The sequence below is a fragment of the Centroberyx gerrardi genome, unplaced genomic scaffold, assembly GCF_048128805.1.
Source record: "Centroberyx gerrardi isolate f3 unplaced genomic scaffold, fCenGer3.hap1.cur.20231027 Scaffold_187, whole genome shotgun sequence".
Lineage (NCBI taxonomy): Eukaryota > Metazoa > Chordata > Actinopteri > Beryciformes > Berycidae > Centroberyx > Centroberyx gerrardi.
Window position 1 is genome coordinate 1 of NW_027605360.1, and position 20,000 is coordinate 20,000.

At 41.3% G+C, this 20,000-nt stretch overlaps 2 protein-coding genes across 2 annotated transcripts in view; both read left to right on the top strand.

Moving 5' to 3' along the window:
* Positions 1-1,547: 1,547 nt before the first annotated feature.
* Positions 1,548-3,415, top strand: LOC144538448 (uncharacterized; the record flags this gene model as incomplete). Its single annotated transcript, XM_078282494.1, has 5 exons — positions 1,548-1,598; positions 1,815-2,020; positions 2,455-2,596; positions 2,697-2,794; positions 3,256-3,415. Coding segments are annotated over 5 exons (548 nt in total), but the record flags the coding sequence as incomplete, so codon positions are not given.
* Positions 3,416-6,821: 3,406 nt separating this feature from the next.
* The window catches only part of LOC139909114 (cell adhesion molecule CEACAM1-like), a gene marked incomplete at its 3' end in the record, with an annotated part of 15,322 nt that continues 2,143 nt past the window's right edge, over positions 6,822-20,000 (top strand). Inside the window, exons 1-5 of the mRNA XM_078282495.1 lie at positions 6,822-6,936; positions 7,426-7,758; positions 11,950-12,113; positions 12,347-12,473; positions 16,051-16,311. Of these exons, the coding sequence (XP_078138621.1) occupies positions 6,888-6,936; positions 7,426-7,758; positions 11,950-12,113; positions 12,347-12,473; positions 16,051-16,311 (934 nt within the window). The remainder of the gene's footprint in view (positions 6,937-7,425; positions 7,759-11,949; positions 12,114-12,346; positions 12,474-16,050; positions 16,312-20,000) is intronic.

The window sequence follows — 20,000 nt, forward strand, 5'->3', positions numbered from 1 at the left end:
CAAATACCCAAGACATGACCCAGTACATCCACCAGCATTACCTTTGTTAGTTTTGATGTTTTAGTAAGGTTTAATATTGATTTTTGCTAATGAAATGATAAGCATTGGGGAAAGCGGATTACAATAGCACTGATGAGCGACTTCCTTACCTCTCGTTTATACACATTTTGGTTACCAGAGCTCATTCTCCAGAATTATTAAGATTTCATAGCGTTACATTGAATAGTTACTATAGTTTTTAACTTACCACGACAAACCTATGAATTCAAACCTTGACAAACCAAATATCGGACCTCACGAAGAATGGCAGAAATGCTAACTTACAGCCAACAAAATTACGCCAGACTTTGGTTCTCTATAATCCATGACTTTTTATGTAAATAAATGTTTGTTTTACTTCTCTCTATCACCAGTTGCTCGAACAGCAGTTATCCAACCCATATCCAGTTGATAAAAGCTTTTCCAGTGTCTGTTCTAAACAGCCGGTGTCTGGTAGCTCTTTCCTGGGAAAAATCCTCTGCTACACAGGAAGTGATGCGTTTTACGTTTCCGGTTTGTTTGGAATTAACAGAAGAAGAAGAACTGGGTAGTTAGCATGAGCAGTGATAGCCACCATGGCTGAACAGACAAAGAAAAGAGAAACTCAAACTGCATCAACAGAAAATCTAAGCTCCGCCCACACTGTTTGATTGACAGGTGATCTGTGGGAAGAGCAGAGCAGAAACACCACAGTGAGGCTGAGGGACAAAGATGGAGACTAAAATAAAACAAACAAGAATCTCACAGATTACAACTTTAAGAGAGAAAATAAACATTTTGGCTGTTTTACAGAAAGTGATTGGAACGTATACACACAACATGACGCATCTGGTTATCTACTGCTGAAGTAATTTTTATTCAATCAATCTACACTACACACTGATGACAGTTAAGCAGCCATTGACTTATGACTGTATGAGTTAGTATGAGAGCAGTTTTGCTCGGTGCACCAAACTATACCGTATGACCTTTACATTTTACATGCACATCATTTTATAATTATAATAATTTTAATTTTACATTTAAGTGATACCCGTATCCAGAGCCACTTACAATGAGGATGTGGTTAAAGTCACAATGAAGCAGCATTTTGACAGTATTTTGCAATTTTCCAATCGTCTCTACTGGAGCCCTGAAGCAACAGATAACAATAAGATAAAAGAATCACTGATTATGGGGTTATATCATGTCCAGGAAGCTACACAACCCAAGCTACCTCCAAAGTCCACCATCCCTTTAATATTCTAATTTCCTTTTTAAATTTGAGTCGTGTGAACTACTCCAAAAAGTAGCGGGAAACATACCAGTGGTACATGTTTGTTATCCCAACAATTTGTCAATTAGTTTAAGGTCATAGGGATAGGGTCATTTTGTATGTATACAGTTATGGTGCCACTTGAGGCCACAACATTATCAATATGGATTGTGTTGATATATGTCAGGACAGATCAAATGTTGTGAATCTGCTCATTCTGATGGTTGACAACACATTTCTTGCTCCTTGTCAGTTCTCCCCTGTCCGGCTTCTTCCAGTGACAGCCAGCAGTCAAGGCCTGACGGTAAATTTGTATCTTTATTTTATTGGCAGAGAAATATGTGCTGTGTTACAACTCTCAGTGAATGAACACAATTCACTTGTTCACAAGTTGCTTTGGACAAAAACGTCTGCTAAAATGACGTAATGTAATGTAATCTAATGTAATTGTTTCAAGATAATTAGAAAGCCTTTGTCAGTGACATTAATGTTCTGTGTTTTCCATTTTATTTTCTCAAAGATTTTCAGATGATGACTTTGCAGAAGTTGAATACAATACTGGACAACCAGCAGAAGATTATTCATATGTTGAACTCCACTAGTCTTCAGGGGGACGGGGGGCAGCAGGTGCTGGAGGGGCTGCGTCTGCGCCTGCCCTGCACTTCTGAGGAACAGCTTCAAAAATTAGAGGATCAGCTCCGGGACAAGGCGTACTTTAAACAAGTTGTGAGTTCATAATTTGGTAATGTGTACGCTTATTCGGGGTCTTCTTCTTCTGCCCTAAAGGTATCTGGATCTCAGAAACCGCAAGAGCTACAGCAACCAAACATTTTGAATTTTGTCCAAAACACATTTTTCGCAACTCCTCCTACAACTTTGATCCCATCTTCACCAAATTCGGCTCACAGCATGTCTGCCAATGGGTGGCGCTATAGCAACATAACTTTAAATTACCATAACTCATTGGCTTTAAGTCTGATACACTTGAAATTTTGCACACATCATCTTAGCACAAAGGCCCAACAGTAGCTGTCAGGATATAGTCATACTCTAAAAAAACATGTAGCAATCTGTCTTTTTTCTTAAATTTTATACAGAATAAAAACAATATTATATGCAACAAAACTCAAATTCTGATCAAAAACTCGATTTCTCCTCAGCTCAATTTTCTGAGCCTGGTTGGAGGGCAGACAGTATCAGATAATGTGAGGAGGACCATGATGGCTGTAGCTACAAACCAGGCCTGGAGCGCTTTCAGCCTCGATGGACAGAGGAAGAAGAGAGTGTCTACACTGATCAAACGTGAGTCAAGGAATCCACATCTTTATTAGATGAGCTTTTATAAATGTTACAAAAAGTTTTGTAATGCCCAAAAATGATACGTTTTTTTCTGTTGTTACAGGAGCTGTAAAGGCTTCTCTTCCAGGAGCCGTGGATGAAGATGTCGAGATGCAGATAATGGAGGTCCTGAAAAATGTTCCAGGGAGAGATAGGAGAGAGGTAAAACAGAATATTATAAAAAGAGAACTACATGTGCAGTAGCTGCAGCAATTAATATGCCAAGCATATTATCACAACTTGACCACAGTAATATTGTGGTTCATATTTGTTTTGATAGATTTTATGTTTGATATTTGACAGTGGAAACAGACAGGAAAGATTTTAAGATACTGCTACTGGAGGTAGAACAAAACACAACAATGTTGTGCCACATCTGTCATATATGAAATGTTTTGTATAAAAATATGCAAAAGTGGCTTCATTGATAGGTGTTGTTACACACCATATGAACTCTAGATGGCCCTCACATCTCTCAAACTTTGCCTGCTAGTACCCTAACCCACTACAGAATAGTAATAATATAATAACAAAAATAACCGTTAGGTTAGAATAGGAATAGGTGCGTGGCTCTTAAGAAATGTGTCTGTCTTGTATCTGTTTCTTGTGTTCTCATTGTTTAGGTGTCAGCTGGTGCAGCAGCTCAGAGAAGAAAGCAGAGCCGGAAGTTGTGAGGAGGAAGTAGTTTAGATCTGGACATCTGCCTTCCACTGGTCCACCCTGGGGCCAATGATTTGAATATTTTTTTTTATACTTCATGCGAATAAAACACATTTTTTTGTATTTGTTTGTACTTTTGTTTTCAATGGCTAGCTGGTCATTTAACTGTTATGACCAAAATGACATACAGACAAATTCAAAAGTATTGGGACAGTCTTGAGGCTTTGATATTTAGAATTGAAGAGTTGAATTCAAAAATATATTTGAAAAACATCACGCCTGCTTCTAGAAATTGTTGCTGGCATAAAAAAACTCTCTCTTTGGAAGTTAAGTTATGAATTTGTTATTTTATGTCCTGTGCTGCCAAATGCGAACATCGTCTAGTCGACTGACGTGTTTTCCAGCCTTGCTTTGTGACGCACACCTGGGCTTCACCTGCTCTTGGTGTCATGATTGTTTTTCTCTTTTTCAAGGTGTGCTTGGACCCCTCAGTTGTATATTTTCTAATAAAATGGCTATAACAGCGTCTTGTTGCAGAGCCTTTGAGTCACTGAAGAATCTCCTCCATTTTATCCCCTACATTTCCTACTTGTCTTGTTTACCAGGCGTGATTAAAACTCACAAGACCAGACTTGAGCAAATCAAACATGTCAGAGCAGTTTTGTGACGTGACAAATCTGGATGGAGGAAACAGAACTGGTTTATTCTCACAGCAGCAGGCAGCGAGGGAAAGGAACACTTTACTTTATAGACATTCACTGATTCTACTGATTGTAGTTATTATCTCTGCCAAGGAGGTTGTGTTTTCACCTGTTAGTTTGTCTGTCTGCGTGTTTGTCAGCAGGATGTCTCAAAAACTCATGAACAGGTTGCGATGAAATCTGGTGCACACAGATCGACCTTGGGCCAAGGAACAAGTGATCAGATTTTGGTGTTGATCGCTATGTGGAATTTCTGCCATTAGACAATTATCATGTTTAAGACATCAATCTAAAACTAAGCGGAGATGGAGACTTGATTCCAAATTCAAAGGGGATGTTTGCAGGGTCAGTGGGACGATACACCAGGACAGTGACAGGACACCCCATGACTGTGACAGGACACCCCATGACAGTGACAGGACACCCCAGGACAGTGACAGGACACCCCATGACTGTGACAGGACACCCCGAAACCGTAGTAGAACAAGACAGATCAGGTGACTCCAAGACAGTGGACAATGGCAGAAAGTCCCAGGACTCCCCACAGTGTCAGGACAGGTGCAGGACAGCCCCCGGGTCAGAAATACAGGATTTCAACTGACTGGTTTCCTTAAATAAAGTGTAACTCAGTAAAATCTTTGACATTGTTGCATTTTTAGAGTTGTTTGAGAGAGATTAGAGTTTACTTAAGAGTCTACTGTGTAATATTCAAGAGAAGAAGAAGAGGCAGGACTGCTACAATGGCTGCCACTGTAGTTTAGTTTTAGTTTAGTTTTAAAACAGTTAAAAACAAAGTGATGAAAGCCTAAAAAAAGAGAAGAGGAGGGGCAGAGCCTTTGATTGACAGGATCAAATAACAAATGACCACATCAAACAAGGAATACTCGCAGCTATTAAATAATGAATGTCAAATAATGAAATCATGACATCTAGTGGCAAACAGTAGATCCACACCTTAACATAAAAATTAGATGAGGTTGTTTGTTAATTCATGTTTGTGGAGGCTTTTTTGTTCTTGTTCTTTTTTTTATTTTTTATGGTTGGCTTTTCATTATTTGACGTGAATATTTGTTATTTGTAGATTTTATGTTTTTGCCATTACATGTGATCATTTATTGTTGGATTGTGGCACAGAAAATGTTCCGTACTTGTGTGAGTGTGTATGTGCATGTGTGTGTGTGTGTGTGTGTGTGTGTGTGTGTGTGTGTGTGTGTGGGTGGGAGGGGGGTCAAGAGAGGACAGCCAGAGAGTATAAACATACAGATGAAGACTCAAGTTTGATTCATGTTGGATGTTGAAATTAAATAGATTAAAGGGGTAATAGTAGATTTTTCCTGGCCTATAGCTATGGGGGTAAATGACCATAATCTATCTGCAGGGGGTTGACAGGGTTGTTGATCAATACCAATGACTCAATGATTACTTCGATTTATGGCTTTCAAAACTCACTTTCTGGCCTGTACTCTGTTTTGCAGCAAAAACTCCCGACCCACTGGAGTTTCAAGACAAATTCCCCCCTCAGTGTTTCTGTTGGGTCTCTGCTCTAATTAGTTAGCTTGCTGCTCTCTGTTATGAAAATGTGACTTTACTGTTAATGTCAGCTGCAAGCCAAGTAAGCTGTGCCAGAAACCTGTCGATGCTGCTGCAATTTACTGGTCACACTGTTGCCAAATTGGCAAATTTGTTGCCAGCCAAATTTGTAAACTTTCTCCAACCACGGGAAATGCTGTTAATGTGATTTACACTGCTTGTCCATCTAATCCAAAGGTGTCCGATGATCACAGTTCTTCCCATACACAGTAATGGAGGGAGAGCAGGATCGATGCAGCAAATATATACCGATGAGCAAATTAGTTTAAGATGTCATCTGGTGACTTTTTTGAGCAGCCAATAGCTACTTTCCTCGGAAGAGAGTTGGCAACACAGCTCGGAGATGAAAAGTCATATATTAACTTATCGCCCCTTTAATAAGAAAGATATGCAGCAGCTGCTTTCTATTACTTTGAAGATGCCGTGACTTCTGATTTCACCGCTGATCGACTGGCAGAAACCAAACTCCATTCAGGAATCTGGCAAATTTAACGTGTTCTTGATTATCAGCATAAAATCTGGACTGGAGATCTTCTCTGGATCATCTGGAGCCACCGAGGATGTTTTTCTCTCTCTCTGTGTTTTCCCACATATCCACCGGGTGTCAGCAGCGTCCTGCTGAACAACATTTGGCAGCAGCATTAGAAGGGGGATTCAGTATTTCCCAATATGTTTATAAAGAAAAACAAATGTGTGAATGACAGATTTGAAGCAGGTGATTTCAAAACGACCTTTGACCTTTGTGTAGGAACTTTAGTAATTCACTCAAAAATGACTCGCACTCATTACGTGTGTTTTCATGTGTGTGTGTGTGTGTGTGTGTGTGTGTGCTTTCATGCGTGCATGCGTAGGTGTGTGTGTGTTTATGTGAGAGAAAGAGCCAGAGAGAAAGCATGTGTGTGTGTGTTTGAGAGAGAGACAGAGTGTGTGTGTGTGTGTGTGTGGAGGAGGGGGCGGGAGAGGATGAGTGTGTGTGTGGGGGTATGTGTGTGAGAGAGAGAGAGAGAGAGAGAGAATTTGTGTGTGTACATGTATATGTGTGTGAGAAAGTGTGTGTGTGTGTGTAAGTATGTGTGTGCATGAATGGGTATGAGTGAGAGGTGTGTATTGTGTGGGAGGGAGGGGGAGAGAGAGAGAGAGAGAGAGAGAGAGAGAGAGAGAGAGAGAGAGAGAGAGAGAGAGAGTGTGTGTGTGTGTGTGTGTGTGTGTGTGTGTGCTCACCTTGCCTGGGTGTGTCTTGCTAAAAGCAGCAGGTAGTGGCGCATTTTTCTCTGTCGCCTGCTGGGAAGACTTGAACCGTCCTGATGGATCTGCTGAACATGAAGTCGCTTCTGTTTCTCCTCTCTCTTATTGGTAAAACTGAAAACTTTACAAATTTATGATTTATCTACAGATTGAACAGGGATGTTACGCGAAGTTTGTGGTGTTTTTCTGTGTGTCTCATAATTTGTTCATGGAAAATTTGTCCTGCAGGTTGCCCCGAGGGGCGTTTTCTGTTTATTTAATGTTAAATTCAAACTAAAATAACGTTAAATATATTCTGTGGGAACCAGAATATCTCTAAGAGGAACATAAAAATCATATTGGGACTTCAACTGTGTCTGTGGTTCTCAGTAGTGACTTTATAGTACTTTATGGTGTTTTTTTTATTTATTTTTTCCTATAGTATCGCTATAATATAGTTTTGTATAGTATCCTTGTAGAAGTTATTATAGGATCACTATTGTTCTTTTAAAAAAAAAATCAAAACCAGCCATAGAAGGATGTGGAAGGCGGCATACCTTTTTTCAGTCATATCTGACTGGTAAAAATGAACCTTGAAACTGGTTTTCTCCATTTCAGGATGCTGTGCGGGGCAGGACCTCCTGCCGGTGGGTCCAGTGGACGCAGTTTTGGGGAGAAATGTGACTTTCGAAACCCTGATTGACCCCAAACAGCCGTTCATCGCCATTGTCTGGTCTTTCAGCGACGGGACTGACCTGATATCCATTGTTACCGTGACCGATGCGGCGGTGACGGTGGCCGACGGTTACAAGGGAAGAGTGTCCGTGAACCGGACCAATCGGTTCTTGACCCTCGGGCCCCTGGAGGCGAAGGACAACGGGGATTATTCCATCAGTTTGGTGACCGCTACAGAAGGGACTAAGACTGGAGAGACCAAGCTGCGAGTTCTGGGTGAGTCTTTATTTTTTGTCGTTATAATGTGGACAGTTCCGATCTACCGTTTAACTAATTGCCTCGCGCTGCTAGCTGCCGCCCGCCACGGTGTATTTTGGTGGATGGTTGTTTTGTCTAAAAATTGGGATTTTGTTGAAATAAGGGTTGCTTGTTGGATTATATGTATGCCGAATTGAACAGTGGCTCCTAATAATTCAGAAAAGGTCTTGAGTTGTATTTTTTGAAGTTTGTACCTTTACCGTTAAGCAAGGCCACATTAAATTGCCAGATATTTGAATGGAGTTATGTTTGACGTTCTCAGCATAGTACAGGAGCACGTAACCGATGAAGGCAGTAGGCACACCTGTTACTGCCGGGTAACAGTTAGTTTAGATATCAGTGCGCTAACTCACACCATTATGTCGCTTAGCAACCACTACATTCAAGGACTATATTGCTTGGCGGAACAATAAGAGTTAATCATATTATTCTTTTCATTTATTATCGATTAAAAATAAAAGATTTATTGAACATTTGCTTGTTAATACTCCACTTGGCTTGGTGCCTAACAACGCCTCTTGGCTGTTGTAAAAATCAGTGTAAAGTAGGCCTGCTGCAGGAGTGGCTTTTTGCTTCGGTTGAATGAGAACTAGTTTATCTGAAGTAGGCTATGGTCGATGGACCCGCAGGTTATGTTTTAAATTTGGCCTCAACATTTCAATTTCATGATTACAAAATGTTCCTCTTACAATCAGTAGTCAGTGTAGATAAGTGATTAAAGGGGGATTCACAAAAGTCAAGAAGACAGTAAGGCAGCAGCAGTGCTCACAGGATGTGCCATGATGAAACCTTGAAGTCAACGGAAAATGGGTAAAACTCAGCAAAGTCTTTCTTAGGGCTGCTTAGGGTGTGGCTCTTGCTACTGTAGTTACTTGCGTGATGGTGGTGGTATGTGTGTGTGTGTGTGTGTGTGTGTGTGTGTGTGTGTGTGTGGGTGGGTGGGGGAACCATAGCTGTCTGTAGGAGTCTGTAATGACGTCACTGACTTCACTCACTGGGTGTTTTACAGCACAGTGTTGCTGGGTTTTGTGCCACCTTAGGGCAGCATTAAAAAAAACCACAAAAAAAAAACCTTTCAGATTCACACAAGCCTGCAGAACCGTAAATGTTAGCTTTGGCAAAGACATCAAGCAATTCGGGAGTTGTTGCTAACGAAAGGTGCCAAGATAATAACTAAATGCCTCAATATTCTGTAGGCTATGTCCAAGGGTTAAATTCGGGAGTGTGTGTTGGATGGGTGTTGGTGTTGGTGGTAGTATGATGTGTGTGTGTGTGTGTGTGTGTGTGAGACCTCTTTACCTCTGGCACATCAGTTGTTTGGCTCCTGCACATAAACAAGGCAAGATCGATCATCAACATGTAAAAGCAAGCAATAGACGGGACCCATCAGTAAACCCCCCCGCCCCATGCACGCACACACACACACACACACACACACACACACACACACACACACACAGACAGACATATTAGAGATTCTCTGGGACGTTGTCATGCTTGCTTGAGTTTGAAGTGAGTCACATGACTCCCACTTTTAATTAAAAAGGGCAAGACAGGTCCTGTGTGTGGAGTCCTGATCTCTTCATACAGGGTCAATGACGAGATACGGCAAACATGCAAAAAATTTTTAAAAGTTTGCATACTCCGTGGGTGCTGTCACTCCCCAAACACCGTCCACATGAAACATTTGCACCTGCCTGCTGCCAGAAATGGAATAATATCCCAGCAAACATTTTGAAAACTCGTGTAAATATAAGGCCAAAACATCCATAGCTGCTTCCTGCATCATTTTGTGAATTAAGGCCCTAAATATCTTTCTTATATCAATTCAAAACAGTTTCATATGCTTGTTTATTTTGTTTGTTTTTGTGCTTGTTTGGGTTGACGTTAAACTTAGAAACTTTATTTTCCTCCAAGTACAGATTCGTTTTCGCAGTTTTTTACACGGAAAACAATAACGAACAGTAATACAGGATATTGGTGTTGGTTTCACAGCTTGTAAATGGAAAACTGAATGGAAAAACAGTAATATAAGACATCGGCACTTCTCAGCACACACAGACATATTGACACTAAATACAGCGATGTTATTGAAGAGGGACACAAAGCTCCTGCCCGAGCACGCTCTTTTTACTCTATCTGAATCTGAATCTGAACTTGGCCGCCTCACTTTCTGGGATGAAAAGTGAAAAGTGAGAGCCGGCTGTCTTGTGTTTCCTCATTTACCGAGAGACTTTTAACGCCGCGTCACATCCGCTCTCGGATTGGATAAACGGCAGATCGACTCTTCGTCCTCTCGTGATGTCACTCACTGCCCCGCAGATAGGCGCCTGTCCCTTCGCTTCGCGGTCAAATACTGTAACCGGCATCCTTAATCCCTCCTATCTTTGCACGGTTATTTTTTTAAGCTTCATTTAACCAGCTGCACTCATTTGCATATGGGAGTCGCCCGGTCTTTATTTGTTTCTTTCTTTCTTTGCTCTTCCTCCCTTTGGCGCTAACTCTCCAAAAAAATGGCTTCCTTTCTCCTCTTTCCCCTCCATCAAGCTCCAAAGTAACCATTCATTCACTCATTCTGTCACTATTTCATTCATTCATTTCTCACTCCTCACTCTTGTTGCCGGCCTCTGGTTCGACACTTTTTCACACCGCAATGCAAATAAGCTCACTGTCCCTCTCTCTCTCTCTCTCTCTCTCTCTCTCTCTCTCTCTCTCTCTCTCTCTCCCTGCTGTCAGAACTGGTTACCACTCCTTTCGCTTCCTACATTGTTCCCACACACCTACCGTTGCCTCATCTTCAGTAAACAGCCCCGTACACTTTAGATGGAATTAAAGGATCACGAGAACGAGTCCGGCAGGTCTAGTCGCCTGCGATTTCCCTCACTATCTCCATTCAAATGTTGCTTTGAGAGTACAATTAGGTCTGTGTGAGGAGAAAACCGGCCTCAGGTGGGCAGGTTATCAAAATTGCTGTGAATTTAATCGTGCTTCCATTCAGCTCATTGTCGTGGGATTTCATCGGCGAAATTAAAAAGGCGTTTAACAAAGAAAACACTATTCAGTCAACACTCTTAGAGGAGAAATCCACCCTGAAACACTTAAGCGCTGTTAAAACTGCAATTGGCGATGCACATTGCATTCCTGGGTCCATTTTGTGGTTTGGTTTTTTATTTTTCTTATTCTCAAGGATAACCGCCTAGATGTAGATGGCGTGACGTCCTCCAGCAGCTACAGTGGAGTCTGATATGAGAAAATGTTTCAGGATGTAAAACATCGGCGGTAAACGTCAGGTTTTGGTGTCAGTCCCTCAGAATCAAAGAGCGAGGGCTTCTTTCTAGAGCCGCCATTTTGCACCGAGAGACGTTCAACAATCATACAGGAGAGAAATCCATCGTAGAAGAGGAGAGAGACCAGTTTCTCCACCCACAGGAGCAGGAGAGAGACCAGAATGCACTGCAGCAGAGAGACAGTTTGGGGTTTGAGTAACAGGAAGCTCTCTTCACCTACACATAAAACCCACAGCTAAATATAACAAGTCCACAGCACTTCTCTGGGGGGGGGGGGGGGGGGGTCTTGAAAGGCATTCTGGGAAACGTAGGAAATCACTAACTGAAGTAGAAGTAGACGAGGCAGGTTGAGGGAAAGTGGGTACAACAGAAAAGGTAAATTCTAACACTTCATGACACTTCTTTTAAGTGCCTTACAGCAGTGGTTCCCAAAGTGGGGTCCGGGGGCCCCACAGGGGTGCTTGAGGGAATTTCAGGGGGTCCCCAAAATGAGCAGTAGTTTAATTTCACTATTATTTCACTCCCTAGAGGTTAGGACAATGACATGGATGATTTTTTCCTTGTAGGTTTCACTCTCCATCCTGCTGATATCACCTCAACTACAGTCTATATAGTTATATATTTCTGCACCAAGTCATATTTAACACCAATAATCTTCTCAGATAGGGTTCCATAGGACAATATCTTAAATCTTATTAAATGGGGTCCATCTATTTGCGGGGTGTCCGACATGAAAACGTTTGGGAAGCCCTGCCTTACAGTGCAGTGAGTGGGACCGGAGCCGCTAACCTCTGCCGGTGTCATACAGGTGTAAACACGGCTTCACCAGTCTGACCGCCGTCTCCCGTCTCTCTCTCTGCAGAGCCCGTGTCGGCCTTGACCATCACCTCCAGCGTGCCCGAGGCCATCGAGCACAACAGCACCGTGGTTCTCACCTGCTCCGCCAAGGGATCCTTCCTCAAGTTCTCCTGGAGCAACGGCACCGCGCCCATAGTGGCCGACGGCAAGAGACTGACGCTGACTGAGGTGAGGTTTTGCTCGCCGTAACACCTCAGCCATAAGTAACGTTTATTAAATGAATTGAATTGAATATGCTTGTGTTTGGCTGATCATGTGCAGGTTAAATTTCCTCATCAATAATCAAGCTTTTCATTCACTGATTCATTCATCTTTTGGTTCATTCATTCAGTCCTTCATTCATTTATTTGCTCATTCATTTTTCATTATTCATTCCGTTTACTCATTGAATTGAATTGCAGGAAGACACGTCCAGTAAACTGACAATCAATGAGGTCCTGAGGTCGGACCTGATGGGTCCCATCTACTGCACCGCCGCCAACAAGCTGGAGACGGAGAGGAGCGCCCCCTTCAACCAGTCTGTCAGCTGTGAGTACTGCACCTCTGCTGCTGGTTTTAAAGGTTGATTAAAGTAAAACACTGTGACGTTTTTGACGTTTTCAAACATTAGAAGAAGAAGAACTGGGTAGTTAGCATGAGCAGCGATAGCCACCATGGCTGCACAGACAGAGAAAAGAGAAACTGCATCAACAGAAAGTCCAAGCTCCGCCCACACTGTTTGATTGACAGGTGATCTGTGGGAAGAGCAGTGCAGAAACACCACAGCGAGAGGTGATGGAGACTAAATAAAATAAAAAAAAACAATTAGATTACCACTTTAAACGAGACAAAAAACCTTTTTGGCTGTTTTACAGAAGGTGAAACACACATAACGTTTCTCATTTGGTTATCTACTGTCAAAACTATTTTTATTCAGTTAATCCACACTGACGACCGTTAAGCAGTCATTTGCTTACTCATTCACTCATTCATTCGTTAGCACTTTCATTACTGCATTACCACTGAGCCTTGCCTTGCAGTGTTGAACTGAATGAACTCCACACCCACCGGACAACAAAAGGGAGTCAAAACTGAGTCAGTTGCTGTCACTCTTTCACACCCTGACAAGGCATTCGACAAGCGTTCAATTAGTTTTTCTTACTTGGATTTATATGATCATTTACAGTGGTGGGAACAGTACTAGCATGTCCTACTCAAGTAGAAGTATTGCTATTTTGCTGATTAAGTAGAAGTAAAAGTACTGGTGTAAAAAAAATCTGCTTCAGTAAAAAAGTTACTGAGTTCCTTATTAGAAAAGCGAACGTTGTTAGCTGTGATCTTTTCCATGTGATTCTAACAGGAGAGAGGACAGAGTTCAAACTAGATTCTTTTAACCGGAAACATTAGAAATTGCAAAATAAACTCCACAAACAAAGTAAAGTCAGATTCCTCTTCTCACTGTGAATGGATCCACAGTTTATCAGTTTACGTTGATCCAGTTTCTGTCGCTGATGGAGAGACACAAAATCTTTTAAAATAATACGAGTACAAGTACACAAAAAAGCTGCTCAATTACAGTAACAAGAGTAAGATATAATTAGCTACTTCCACCTGTGATCATTTATGAGACTGAAACCTGCTCCTATCCCTAAAATTCCTGAAATGGGAGTTTAAGCATTCTTCACTCTTCTTTTTCTGGTCTGGCAGCAGTTTAGATTGTGGGCTGCGAGGTTTTGTGTTTGGCCCGGGCGCTCCCCTCCCTGACTGAACCACACTGTGTACACACTCCTGTCCATGACTAACCCGAAAGGCAGTGAAATCACACTGCTAACCCCCGCTTCACCTCACACAGCCTGTCGTCATTAATCATCAACTTACCGGGTCGGGTTGGAGATTTTTAATTGGTCAGACTGTATGATAAGGCTGTATAAAAGCACCAAGCTGTAAAGTATGGGCTTTATATTTTACATAATACATAACTGACACTCGCACCCAGAGCCACTCACACTGAGGATGTGCTTGAAGTCACAGTGAAGCGGCACTTTGACAGCATTGTACTTCTGTAATTTGAAGTATTTGTGGTTGAAACAGGATGTTGGGTCGGGACTTAACGAGGGAAGAGATCATTCAAATGTGTAAACCAATGGGATTTCAGTTAGGGAGAGAGAGGAAGTTTTATTTTGATGGGAGGGGCAGGATTGTTCAAAAATCTGGGATGATTTCATTGGTTGACGCCTACTGGTACAGCATGAGGTCACCACTAAAAAGAAAAAAGAAAAGTAAAAATAATAGTATTTTGATATAAAAATACAAGAAAATATATATTTTTTGGCATTTATTGTTAAATAGGCCTATATTAATGACATGGAAACTTTGCTAACAAGTTGGAAAAGTCATTTTTTATTTCACTGACTAAATTCCTAGATTTCCAACATCACAGGGAAGGGAAACCTGCAGTCAATGTTACATTTTAATTCAGTGGTTTAATTGAGGAAGTCAATGCCTAAAGCAATCCACATTTTCTGTAAATGTGCCACAATAAGTATTCTCCTAAACTGTCAAATATACATGCTCTGATTTAACTGTCCCTTCTGCCAAAAAACTGTGTTGCACATAGATTATGCAAAATCCTTTGGATGTTACCCCAAAAAATAGATATCTTCAAAGTTAAGCTCCAAGTTCCTCTGCAGATCTGGAGAAGCAGGAAAAGCGTAGAAGAAGAATGAGAAGATTTGTAGGTCTTGAAAAGTTTGGCATAAGGCGATACGGACAAAATTAATATCACAATAATCATAAGAAACAATTTCCATATCGATATATAACAATATCTTCCAATGTGCAAAATCCCATGTTAAATAATCAAATTGATGTTCATTGCATTGAAATGCATGGTGATATAAAGTATATTAAACTTAATTAGTGTTATTATTACTTTAATTAGTATGCACAGGATTGTGCATCACAATAACTCAATGGCATCATTTCTTTCTATTGAAAGACAACAAACGATAATATTGAATTATGTGGGAATAGCCTAAATTATGGAAAGTATGGGGAAGTATCGGTTCTTTATTGTTTTGTTATGTTTTTGTTTGCAGCTTCATGTTTTATGCAGTAGTAGCTCCACTGCCACGTCACATATTTTGATATTTCTTGATCTTTACTGGTGATTTTGCCCATATTGTCACTTTGCCCCGTCACTATCAGCCCACATCATGCTGAACACAAACCAAACGTTCAACATGTTCAGGTTCAGTGAAGTATGGAGTTTCAGAAAGTGTAAACTGTGTCTGAACTGTGTGAGAGCGGAGTGGGCGACCCAGTCCGGCCGCGGCTGGGCGGACGCCAGCTGGCAGGAAACACTGGAGCGATTAGATCTTCATCTCACCGCCGCCCGTTTGACTGGAACACACGGGTGTGGCTTCGACCAATCACAGTTTCACCTGAGACTTACAGTAACTCTGCCGGGGCTCTTCAGATTCACACTGCTCTCTCTCTCTCTCAACGAGTGCTTTGAATTCTCATGCGTGTCTTCATATGTGACTTTTTATAAGGGATCATGCCGAAAATGACAAGGGTTCAGTGTTTCCCCCCAGAATTTTCTTCTCATCAGGGTGTAAAAGCCTCTGAAACAGCTTTTAGAGCATCATGGGACACTAAAACTCTCCACTGAAACCAGACTGATGAAACTCTTTTAGTGTCAGCAGCTCTTTAAGGCTGAGAGACACCACACCTATTCAATGGTATAGGGAAACTCTGGGAGACATTACTGCCTTTTAAATTAGAAGAATTTACAGAAAAACATGATAGAAACTTTAAATTAATAAAAAAAAATGTGCAAAGAAAATACTATTTCATTGCAGGTTTTACAGTCTGTTTTTTTGTAGGAACGACACTGACTAGTCCATATCCAGTATTTAATAAAAGGCCAATATTGGGCTGATATATCAGCAAACTGACACATTGGTCTGAGCTCAGAGAGTAAAAGGAGGAGAGAAGAAATTAGGAATTTGCAGGAATGACGCAAAATATAAAATTGTCAAACAGGTGTACAGTATGATTGCCTGAATAAGCTTCATTCATTTTCCATTTTCAGTGTGAAAAACCTTGAACCTTTTCTCCCCAGATGGACCAGACTGGACCGGCATCACTCCTCCTCCCATGTATGTCAGGAAGGGCTCCAACCTCACCGTGCTCTGCTCCGCCGTGTCCGTCCCGCCCGCCACATTCACATGGTACCACGACGGGGCGATGGTGAAGTCTGCGGACGGGGCTCTGGCTCTGAGCGACATCCAAGCGGCGCAAAGTGGAAAGTATCACTGCATTGCCTTCAACCCCAAGACCCTGCGCTACGTCTCCTCCGTGCAGGTCTCCGTCACCGTGCTGGGTGAGCTGACACACACTCTGCATGAAGAAACATTACTGATTAACCGAGCAATTATTTTTCTGATGAATCATTTAGTCTATAAAATGGCAAAAATAATGACAAATGCCCATCAAAAGTTACCAGAGCCCAAGGTGATTCTTCAAATGTCTTCCTTAGTCTGACCCCAAAAGGATTTATTTTATAATGATATGAAACGGAGAAAAGCAGCAAATCTTAGCAGTTATAAAGCTGTAACCAGCAAATGTTTGGTATTTTTACTCAATAAGAGACTAAAACAATTAATCGATTATCAAAATCCACATCGATTGATTTTCTGTTAATCGACTAATCGTTTCAGCACTAAAACGGATGCCGTCTTTGCCGTTCATTCCCAAAACGCCTGTTGTTGGTTTTCATCACCAAAATTGGAGTTACAGTCAAAGTTTCCACTTTAGTTTACAGAAAAATACAAGTGAATATTAGAGTTAAAGACCTTGGTTGTATTTTCTAAAATCCGGCTATGACATATCGATGTGATCCTATGTGGGATTTTACATCTCAACAGCTCGATTAAATACACCAAAAATAATCCCATAATCTAAAAAATGGTTCAGAATTGGGCAGAAACAAAGTCCCGTTAAGAGAAGTCGGTTCACTCGGGCTCCATCTTGGTAACGCCCAACTAGGCAGCAAGTTCCTGACTCCCAAGACAAGACTCCTATCTCTCTGAATGGGGAGTTGTCTGTATCTAAAGCTCTGACATACAAACATTACATTACATATGTAGGAACACTGATGAATTGCATACAACGCGGAGTCTTAAAATTTGCTCCAAAGGACACCGTCGTCACAGAAGAACCTATTTTTTTGTGCTTGACGAAACGGTAAAATTACGATTCATGAATGCAGTCCTCAGTATTAAAATATTATTTCAGATTATTGTGCAAGTGGGCGCAGTTTGCATCAGTTAATCGTAAATAACAAAGTTCGGCGGCTGCGTAAAACCTGAAAGTCTTTTCTTTATGATTTAGGTGCGTCAATCGGCCGCTTTCGCTGACGACACGTCTTACGTTGTCGGCGCCGCCATCTTTAGCGTTACGGATTTTCCCGTTCAAAACCGCTAGAGCGCCCTGCCTCCTCTATACTGTCTCTGGCAGAAACCCATAATTCCCCGGCACGCCGCCATATTTGACCGTAAATACAGTGAGGGGGGGAAAAAAAACAGAATGAAACTGTTTTCTTTGTCTGCATGCCCGCTAGGTGTGAAACTGTTGCATGGACACACACATTAGTCATAGTCGCTCATGACACATACAGCGCAGGTTATAAACCCTGTGGTGACCCACTGCAAATATATTACAGTTTTTGTGCATTCCTTCCTCCTAGGTGTTTAAACATTGCGTAACGCACACCGAGGACAGCTCTGCAAAAGGGTTCATGTCCTGTGGAGTGTGTAATTACTACCAGGAGATTTTGGAGGGGGAGGAGGATGTTGTTTTCAAGTTGGCGGCAGACTACCATTTTGTGTGTGTGTGTGTGTGTGTGGGTGTGGGTGTGTGTGTGTAAATCCAAAACCTGCTTGGTTGGAGGATGGTCTTTCAGTATGCCCTGAAGTCTTGGGAATCTTGTTTTTTTCTCTGTGTGTGATAGGGAGAGAGAGAGAAAGAAAGAGGGAGAGAGAGAGAGAGAGAGAGAGGAAGAGAGAGAGAGGGAAAGAGACATGTACATTTTACATTTTATGTATAAAATTCTAGACATTTGGCAGATTTTCTTATCTTATTAGTAACCCATAGATTACTGTTTGTCTGTTTGTTAGCAGGATTTCTCAAAAGTGAAAAAAATGGATTTGCTCAAAATTTGGTGGAAAGTTTGTTCATGGGCCAAAGAAGAAGTGATTAACTTTTCACACCGATTGGACAAGCGGGGCGTGGCAGTGGGCGTGGCTTCTCACTAAAAGGCATATTCAGAGCTGATTCACATAACACCATCAAACTTTGTGGCCAATCAGCAGACAGAAGAAGAGGCAAACCCTCCATTATTGGACCAATCAAACAACACGAAAGCACTGGAGAGCTCATTTCAAGTTTAGACAGAACCAACCTGCCAATTTCTCCAAAACTTGGTCCAGTGGTAGAAGGACAGCACTGATGGAAACTGGACAGATAGAGAGCTGATTGGCCATGTGGTGTTGTGATGATCGACTAAAATGCTTAAAAGTTGCATTTCAGGTCCAGTCAGGAAAATGTGAAACAAGTTGGCAATGGGGCATGGAAGAAATTCACTTTTGGTGAAAATCCGAGATGTTGAACTGGCATATACTGGCAATTGCAAAGTGTTGGTGGAGGTATGAGCTCTACTGGGGGCCGTCTAGTTTGTAGCTGGGTCATCATGGAGATATGGCTAAATATCTAACAACCAATTTAGAAACAGAGTCAGCTTGTTGTGGTGTGGCTGTAGATCCATTCAGTAACGTTCTCAGTAAAAGTGAATAGTGTGATAAGGTGGATTTGGTTACTGTGACACAGTAAACTGTCTTGTCTTTAGCCCTAGTCTCTACTCCAAAACACTCTGATTTGTAGCTTGAGAAGAGTCAGCTCAGTTAACCTGTTAGCTAGCTAACTAGCCAGCAGGGCTAATTTCACAAAGTAACCAATGTTAATGTTGACATGTAACTACTAGCCTCCAACGCTAGCATCTACTACATACTGTACGTTAGCTATAGTGAAAATCAGATGTGTCTATAATAGGGACAGCTAGCTAACCAGATAGTATTATTCACTAGCTAACAAGCTAACATTACCTAAACACAAAATCGATCAAATGTATACAAAAATGATCAGTTCCCAGTCAAAAACAGCACAGAAATGAACCATGTCTATTGAATTCTGTTGAGACGGACAAATTGTAAGTTTAGAAACACAATCAGAATGACCTCCAACATGGCCGCCACAGGGTGTGTTACATCACCTGAAAGCCTTCTAAGGAGTGCAAGAGTCAGAACCACAGCAGCCTGATTACAGATGTAACAAAAAAGTCCTGTGACGCTGGAACGATCACGTATGACAGAGTCCTCGGTAAGGAAATAAGAGCTGAGGGAGAAAGGATTTATTTTTTTTACTACTATTGAGTAAATCAGGGAGGAAGACACGGCAGAGGGAGTTGTGATAAAAAGTCATGCTGTGATGAAATAGTGATGTATGAGTCCATCTAACAGAGAGATATGCTGGCACAACATCCCAGCTGTTGGAGAACAGCAACTCTTGAGAACAGACTATGACCTTTTTTTTATTTTTTTAAAGGATGGTGCTCTTTTATTATAAAAGAATAAGAATGCTGTGATTATTTAAAGAAATCTGGAACGGGGTAAGCCTGCCCTCAGGTCTTTAAAACGTCTTAAAACAAATTAGCTAAAGTTAAATCCTTGAAAAGTATCTTAAATTCAGTCATTAGAGGTCTTATTTTTTCACTTTTTTCCAGGATTAGGCATATCCCTTCAGGGACTTTATATCCCTTAACAATTAATTTCCTGGAGTCCTTTTTCTTATTCTGCCCATTTATAGTTTGAAAACTTTCATTAGCTGTGTTCAGTCAGAACTAGTCTGGATTTGCCAGCTTTGTTTCTTTCATTTTTAGTGTTTAAATTGGTCTTAAATTCAATTCCAGGTAGCATTAAAAAGGTATTAGAACATGCTAACTTTGTCCTGTGAAAA